Genomic DNA, 8630 nt, shown 5'->3' on the forward strand with positions numbered 1-8630 from the left:
GGGTCAAGGGTGAGGAGGAGGAAAGGGCAGAGTAGGGGCAGGGAGAATGAAGGGGTGAAGGGACAGGGCAGGGGCAGGCACAGCGTCAAGGACAGGGACAGAATCAGGGTCAGGGGTATGGAAGGGTGGGGCCAGGAGCAGAGATGGGACAGAAGCACTGTCAGAGGTAGGGGCAGGGACAGGGATTGCCATGCTACGGCAGCTTGGGCAGGGACTGGGAACCCTGTCTTGGCTCCTGACCAGGGTCTCAGAGGACTTTTTGGGGCCACCAGAACTGCCTGGTCCCCACCAAGTGTGGCCAGTGACCAAATGCCAGGCACCAGGAACCTCCAGACTCCCACTGCTGTCTAAGGGTGGAGGGGACAACGCAGCAGACACCCACCAGGGCTGCAGTGGGCCTGCTGTGGAGATGGGGAACAGCCCAAAAATGCCTGCAGTGGGCCCAGGGCTAGGCATGAAGGCCATCGTGCCACCAGGCAGGCACACAGGAAGTCCTGAATTGGCATAAATGGAGGCTCACAGCCAGGCTGAGTGGTGTGGGGGTGTCATCAGGGAGAAGGGGCTGCACTGGGGCACTGCACCTCTTCCCTGGTCTGCAGGGGCTTCTCCAGAGGCACCTGAGGCTGGCAGCTCCCTCAGCCAGCAGCTCCCTCCCTCAGCTGCCAGTCCCAAGCTGGCTCCCTCAGTGAGGGCCCTTTGCCACCAGGGCCTCCTGTGCTGGGTTTGTGCGACAGGTTTTGGTAGAGGGGTGGCTAAAGGAGTGGCTTCTGTGAGAAGCTGCCAGAAACGTCCCCTGTGTCTGGCAGAGCCAACTCCAGATGGTTCCAGGATGGAGCCACTGCTGGCCAAGGCCAAGCCCAGCACAGATGGTGGTGATGCCTTGAGGATCAGGGATTTAAGTAGAAGAAAAAAGTTACTGCATAGATGTAATTGCAATCAGAGAAGAGCAGAGTGAAAATACGTGAGAGGAACAGTCCTGCACACCCCCAGGGCAGGGCAGGAGGAGGGGCTGGAGTTGCTTCAGGAGCTGGAGCTGAGATTCCCCTGGGGTTCCATGGGGAAGCCCACGGGGAGGCAGCTGTGCCCCTGCAGCCCCTGGAGGGCCTGGGGGTGCAGAGATCCACCTGCAGGGGAAGGACTGCAACTCTTTTCCCTGAGCAGCAGCAGAAACAGCAGGTGATGAACAGATCATAACCCCTATTCCTCATCTCCCTGCACTGCTGGAGAGATGGGAAGAGGCAGAGCTGGGAAGGAGAGAGGTGTGGGGAAGGTGTTTTGAAGGTCCTATTTTACTTCTCATTATCCTGGTTGGATTTTGTTAGTAATAAATTCAGTTAATATCTCTAATTCAAGTCTATTTTGCCCTGAAAGTATTGGATGAGGGATCACACCCAGCCCTTAACTCACGACCCTTTTGCTGCGATTCTCTCAGCCCTGCCCAGCTGTGGAGGGCAGTAAGAGAGGCCTTGGCAGGTGCCTGGTGCCCAGCCAGGGTCACCCCACCGCAGGTGCTGGCAGGTCCCACAGGCACTGCCACAGCTGTGTTGCAAAGAGCGGCTCGGCACAGGGCAGCCCCGGCCCGGGGCTCTGTGCTTGGCCCCAGCTGACAGCGGGCTGCAGGGGAGGCGCCAGCCCCGGCCAGCACGGCCTGTCTGGAGCGGGATGCCTGCCCACGCACCGGGAACCGCTGGCACCCGCACCAGCCCTGTCACGCACCCGTGGCCAGGGAGGGGCGGGCGCGGCTGAACATTAACCCCGGGCGGTGGCCAGCGCTCTCCGGGCGCAGCCCCGGCACCCCAGGAACAGCGGCAATGAGGGGGCTCCGGTACCGCTACCAGCTCCTGGTAGGTCCATCGTGAGAGGGACAGCGAGGAAGGAGCTCTGGGGCAGCGCTGGGAGGCACCGCCGGGCTGGACACGGGGCTGGACAGGCAGAGGGGGCTGCCCTGGGGACAGGGAGCGGCTGGGCAGGTGCGGGGGTGACGGGCACAGCGGGACCCGCCCCTGCAGCCGCTGCCCCGCCAGGATCCCGGGGCAGAGCTCCTGTGCCCTGCGGCTGCACTCGCTCATCCCTCAGAGGGGTGGGCAGGGAATTGCTGCCCACCCGCCCTTGGGCATGGGCTGCACCCACAGCCTGAACGCGGGGCTGGCTGAGACACTTGTCACTAGCGGCCACCATGACCGCGGCACACCCCCGACCCCTCCATGCTGCGAGGTCAGCCTGGCCGTGAGCAAACAGGGAACAGGCAAGGCTTCACCCCTTCTACGGGGCTGCAGCTGTAGAAGCTTCCCTGCCTTCTCTTCCTCCTCCTCCTCCACCGCTTCCTCCCCCTCCGGTGGCCACACACCCTTGAAGTTCCGTGTGCAGCGGTGGCACGGCCTGGCGGGGTGCCAAGGCACGGCATGGCACGGCATGGCCTGGCACGGCATAGCACGGCACGGCACGGCCTGGCGCCTGGACTGTCGGGAGCAGCCGGCAGCCGGGAGCTGGGCTGTAGGCTCAGCCTGGTGCCCATTCCCGTGGGCTTGGGGCCCCTTCCCAGCCCCCGGACAGAGGATGGGAGGCGCCCCACGCCGGGCGGGTCCGGGAGCTGCTGCTCCCTCGGCCCGCAGTGATTCTCATCTCCTGCTGCCCCCAGCCCGACCAGGACGAGGAGCTGCCCATGGGATGCGAGGACCCAGCCGGAGAGGGGCAGCGGGGCTGGGAGGGAGCCCCGGCAGCAGCGGAGGAGGAGCCGAGCAGGCTGGTGCTGAGCACGCCCAGCAGCATCCTGCGGGACAGGGACATCGAGGAGGTGAGGCACCCCCGCCCGCACAGGGACCCCGCCGTGACCGCTGTCCTACCAGCAATGTCCCCTGTGAGGCCAGCTGGGTGACATTCCCTGTGCCTGGGTCACCTCAGTCACTTCTTGGGGGGAAGGATGCTTGGGGCGCTATCTCAGAGGGGTTTGCAGGGTGAGGACGCTTTGGGAATGTGTTGAAGGGGAGGGTGCTCGGAAGCATCTCTCGAAGGATGCTCAGGTGGGTGCTTGGAGGGGTGATGCGCGCTCCTCCTCCCGGGAGGACTCTCGATGGATCTCAGGTCAGCGCTGGGGCAGGGGAGGACGCTCAGCCGGCCAGCAGCGACTGAGGCCGCTGCGCCCCAGCTGGGCCCCCAGCTGCCCCCGCGGCTGACGCAGCAGCCCTGGCACCTGCTCTACTCCACCGGCCGGGACGGCTTCAGCCTGCGGACGCTGTACCGGAGCGGGGCCCGGCCGGACTCGCCGGCCCTGCTGCTCATCAGGGACACGGAGGCGCAGGTACGGCCGTGCCCTCCCGGCCCTGCTGCCCCTCGTCCCTCGGGGCTCGGGCACCTCCTGGTTCCGTGGGCAGGACGGGGACGCGTCCCGGCGCTGGGAGCCCCTCAGAACGCAGCCCCGTGAGCCTCCCCCTTCTGCTTCCCCAGGCTTTCGGTGCCTTCTCCGCCACCGCCATTCGCAGCAGCAGCGGCTTCTACGGCACGGGGGAGACCTTCCTCTTCTCCTTCTGCCCCGAGCTGAAGGTGCGGCTGCGGGCCCAGGGGCTCCCGGGCAGGGGCTGGCCGTGCCCCGAGGGCCGCTCCGTGCCTGGGGGGATCCGGGGGGCCGGGGCTGCGCTCGGCCCGACCGGGGACAGCAGCCGGGGGACCGGGCTGGCAGCAGCCCCCGGGGCTGTCAGGGGCTAGGGGAGACCGCGAATCCCAGGCAGTGTCGGGGAGGGAAGCTCAGGGAAGGGGACCCTGCCCATCTGTCACCGGGGTCCCTCCACATGGCAGGGCGGTCGCAGCCCAGCTCTAGGCTGGCAGAATGTGGAGCGTCAGTGGGGGCAGCTGTGCCCTGGCAGGGCCCACAGGGCTCTTGGCAGGGATGGATGCGAACCACAGTCTCGGCCGGGTCTCCTGGAGATGTGGAACACGGAGATGCCCGAGCAGAGCCAGCCTGGCTCAGCAGCCCCCGGCTGGTCCTCGCAGGACAGGGACACGAATGGGGACAGGGACACTGCCCAGCCCACGGCCCCCTGTGTGCTGTCCCCATGCAGGTGTTCAGGTGGACGGGCAGGAACGACTTCTTTGTGAACGGGGATGTGAATCTGCTGATGGTCGGTGGGGGCAGGTAGGAACTGCACTGGCAACTTGAGCGGCTCAGAGGGCCCCCAGCCCCGATGGCCACCAGAGCCATCACAGGAACCCCGGCTGCCCTACGGAGCTGGGGCCAAGCACATCGTGAGGGTTTGAACCCCAAAACACTGGCACGGGTTGTCCAGCAGGGCTGGGCCTTTCATCCCCTGACCCTACTGCCTGCTGGAAGGGCTGCCGGTTCCCTGCCGCCCCCAGCCCCTTCCCTGCCGCTCCCTGCCGGTTCCCTGCCGCCCCCAGCCCCTTCCCTGCCGCTCCCTGCCCCTTCCCAGCCCCTTCCCTGCCGCCCCCAGCCCCTTCCCTGCCCGCCCCCAGCCCCTTCCCTGCCCGCCCCGAGCCCCTTCCCTGCCGTTCCCTGCCTGCAGGCACAGTGACAGACCTGGCCCAGCTGCCTGTCCCATCCCACGTCCTTTTTGGGGAGCAGACAGTGAGCACGGGAGGTGGCCGCTGGCCCGGGAGGTGGCGTGGGTGTCTCCGGCCATGGAGGGGCGGTGGCAGCTGACCGCGCTCTCGGCACATTGGCAGCGGCAGGTTTGGGCTGTGGCTGGACGGGGACCTGCACCGCGGGGGCAGCCAGCGCTGCGACACTTTCGACAACGAGACCCTCTCCCAGCGGGAGGAGTTCTGCATCCAGGATCTGGAAATGTGGGGCCTGCCCTGACCCCAACAAAGGCACCCAAGGAAAAATGTGCAGGAGAGGGGATTCTTTGGACTGATGTCTCGAGCACAGCTGCTCCCTGACAGCACCTGCAGAGCCTGCGGGATGCCTCCAGCCTCACCCCCTCCTCCTTTCACCTGCTCCCAATAATATCCCGATTTCACAGGGAAAGAACAGCCGGTGGGGGCAGCGTGATTGGAAAATACAGCAGCGGGGCTCAGGCCTGCAGTGCTGCTGCCGTGTGGCTGCGGAGCCACAATGGGCCCACAGTGGCACAGCACAACTTACCCGAACCCGAACCCTAACTCTGCTCCTGGCCCCAACCCTAACCACAAGCCCGACCCCAAACCACCCGGCTGGGATGAGGCAGAGCTGCCCCAGGGGAGGGCACAGGCAGAGCTGGCACGGCAGGGCCCCACAGGGAGAAGGAAGCTCCAAGAGCAGTGACACCTTGGGACTGAGCCAGCCCAGGCAGCCTCTGCCCCAGGGCTGGCTCTGGCACTGCTGGGGACAGCACGGCCACCATTCCTCAATAAACTTCTCCTGGCCACATCCTTGCCCCTTGAGTGGCTCTGTGAAGGTGTGCAGGACACAGTGGGGAACAGGCCAGCAGCTGTGACAGCCATCCCCTGTCCCAGCCTGGGCTGTGTGGCCTCAGCAAGAGTGGGGGGTCAGCCTGGAGCACTGCTCCAGGGACCCATCCCCGCTCTGGCACAGTCACACCCTCTGTCTGTCACCCTGTGAGGACCGGGGCTTCCTCCTCAGGAGGGGATGACAAGAGCCCTTCCCAGCCAGAGGTCCACAATCTGTTGCCTGGCTGACAGGGTTTAGCCTCATTCCTGGAGGTTGAGCCAGCTCTCCTCCTCCTCCTCCTCGTCCACCCCCCCGTCCAAGCAGCAGACCCAGCCCTTCAGGGGGATTCCAGGCAGGGGTGGCTCAGGGGGTTCCACTGGAGGGCAAGGGCCTGTCTGGTTTGACCACGGTTGATTATTTATCGTGGGAGCACAGCTGGACATCCAGGTGAAGCATCATCCCATGACCTCACCTGATGTCAGCTCCTGTCCCTAAATCTGCAATTTTGTGAGGCCTGCATCCCACAGAGCCCCAGCTTTACACCCACCTACCCTCCCAGCCCGTGAGTACCTTGTGCAATGGTGGGCAGTCCTTTCCCTGCTGATTCCATCTCGCATGGCCAGCCTGTGCCATCTCTCCAGCAGCTGGCACTTACCTTGCAGCACACATGCACACAGGCTGGGAGCTTCACAGAGAAACAGGTGAAAATGGATTTAAGAGGACAGACAGGATGGTGCAGGGCTCAGGCACACTGACCAGCCCTATTTTCAACACAACCCTCTCATACCCCTTTCATATCTCCCCCCTTCACCTGCAGAGTGCCACTGACCCCCTCCACTGTCCCAGACCCCCAGTGACACGTGCCTGGAGCCCCCTGCAGCCCTTCAGGGCACCCAACTCAGGGCACCCAGCCCCTGTGCCTGGTGCCACCCAATGCTCCCTGCTCAAAGCGGCTGCACAACACCAAACCCTGGGATCACCCTTGTGTCCACCAGGACCTTTTCCTAATCCCAGCACTGCCTCACCCCTCACTGACACAGAGCCCGACTTCAGACCCATTTCACACTTCTGCCAGTGGCCCTGGGGTAGGAGCTCAGGCTGGGGGAGGCTGGAGGCACCTCTGGAGGTCACCTTGCCCAGCCCCTGCTCCATCAGGGCCAGCCGGAGCCGGCTGCCCAGGATGTGTCCAGGTGGCTTTTGAGTCTCTGCAGGGATGGAGACTCCCCCAGCTCCCCGGGCACCTGCGGCAGTGCTCGGCCACCCTCCCAGTGCAGCAGCGTCTCCTGAGCTCGGAGGGCCCCTCCTGTGGGTCACTCTGTGCCCGAGGCCCCCGGGCTGTCCCTGGCCCTGTCCCCTCTGCAGCCTCCCCCTGGCTTTTCATGCCCAGGCATGAGATGCCCTGAGCCTGCTCTGCTCCAGGCTGGGCAGTGCCAGCTCTCTCAGCCTCTCCTCATGGCAGAGACGCTGCAGTCCCTCCATCAGCTTCATGGCCCTGTGCTGGACTCTGTCCAGTCTGTCCCTGTGTCCCGTCCTGGGCAGCCCCGCTCTGGGCCCAGCACTCCAGGGCTGCCTCACTGCTGTGGAGCAGAGGGAAAGGGTTCTGTACCTGCTGCAACGCTTGGCTGAAAGAGGAGTTGTTGCACATTCTTTGGGTCATGGTGAACTCCTGAATCCCTTCCTCTACACTTCCTCATCGGTGGGTGTCCTCAATATACCCTGGTGAAGGAAATTACCCTTCCCAGATGCAGGCATTGCATTTCCTCTGTGACCTTCAGGAGGTTCCTGTCAGACCCCTCTGGATCCCAGCACATTCCCCTGGAGCACCAGCCACATCTCCCCATCTGCAAACGTGCTGAGGGTGGGCCCTGTCAGGCAGCGATGGGCCTCTGGAACTGGAGCCAGCACCACCCCCAGCACAAGGCCCGTGCCAGTGGTAACCCACACTGTGAACCCAGTCCTGCAGCCAGGCCTTGGTGCAGCCCTGCTCTCCCAGCCCAGCTCACTGAGGTTGACACCAGCCCTGTCCCCTCAGCACAGGAGGTGATCCGGGGCTTCCCCTGCCCTCCCCACAGCTGGAGCAGCACCCAAAGCTGCCCTGGCCCTGGAGTGGCTGCCAGGCTGTGGCAGGGCCAGGTGGGCACACTGAGCACCAGCAGGGCTGGGACCCCCCTGAGCCTGCAGCCCACGAGCAGACAGCAACCAAGAACCTCTGCAGAGGGAAGCTCTCCCACAGACACCTTGGCTGCTTGCAATGGCACAGTAAGACTGTTTTTAATAAAGTCCACACACTGCAATTTTTTAAAAGAATAGTAAATCATTGTTTATAAATTTATTCTTCAGAGAGGCTCAGATGAACAGGTTGAGAAAAGAAATGCTCTCAGAACTTAAATGTAAGTATACGCTTTTGGTTTAACATAAACAAAAGATCTTTTCCAAGTATAAAGTGCAGTTAGTAACAAATTAAAAACAAACCAAATCAACAAGAACAAAATTATATCAAAATGAAACTCAGTCTTATGCAGACAAGGGAGATAAATTATATTTCTAAGATATTGTTTCTTGAGGAACAGCAAATTTTATAAAAGCTTTTAAAGAAGTCACAAGCCCTTCTAACCAATCTGGTTCATCTGCAGGTCTGAAATACTGTTAGACAGGAGCACCAGAGGTTACACCTTCAGACACATAAGCAGCAGAAGCACCTGGCTGCTCATTTTCCCTCCCTCCAACAGCATCAGTTCCCAGCATAAAAAGGGCAAAGGAAATATTACAGGGGTTGTGGAGTTCTATCACAGCACCTTCCCACTGGGTTGTTTTTCAGGACCTACCCTGGCCACCCACACCTGACTGCCTGAGCCAGATGTTCAACACCTCTCTCCCCTTCCCAGATATAAAGGCCACAGATTGCTCCAATTCCTGAGCATTACTGAACCTTTTTAGTTTTGTGGTCAGACTTTTTCAAGCTTTGAGGTTTTATTTAATGAAAGCAGCCTTCCTCTTAGACCTGAGTAAAAGATGAGAGGAAAATGGTCTTCATTTGTCCAACAGCACAGACATTCAGAACACTCACACCAGTACTGCCAGTACAGGAAAACTGTAAGAACCCTCACAGATCTCCAAGAGACAGAAAATGACACAGGGACAGCCATGAGGTCCAGGAGAACAGAGCAGATACAAGAATGGAGGGATTCCTGATGAGCCTGCCTGCCCAGGATAGTGTACAGCAGAGCCAAGGTGCTCTTGGTGCTGG

At 62.1% G+C, this 8630-nt stretch overlaps 1 protein-coding gene across 1 annotated transcript; it reads left to right on the forward strand.

Moving 5' to 3' along the window:
- The first annotated feature begins 1811 nt into the window (after nt 1-1811).
- On the forward strand, nt 1812-5348 carry TLDC2 (TBC/LysM-associated domain containing 2). Its single transcript, XM_054274708.1, has 6 exons — nt 1812-1844; nt 2639-2794; nt 3146-3298; nt 3445-3540; nt 4056-4129; nt 4678-5348. The coding sequence occupies exons 1-6, from the start codon at nt 1812-1814 to the stop codon at nt 4811-4813; spliced, it is 648 nt and encodes a 215-aa protein (XP_054130683.1). The 3' UTR covers nt 4814-5348.
- Nucleotides 5349-8630: the final 3282 nt, after the last annotated feature.

Source organism: Melozone crissalis, unplaced genomic scaffold (genome assembly GCF_028551555.1).
Source record: "Melozone crissalis strain CALT ecotype California unplaced genomic scaffold, PUWL_Pcris_2 ptg000017l_1, whole genome shotgun sequence".
NCBI lineage: Eukaryota > Metazoa > Chordata > Aves > Passeriformes > Passerellidae > Melozone > Melozone crissalis.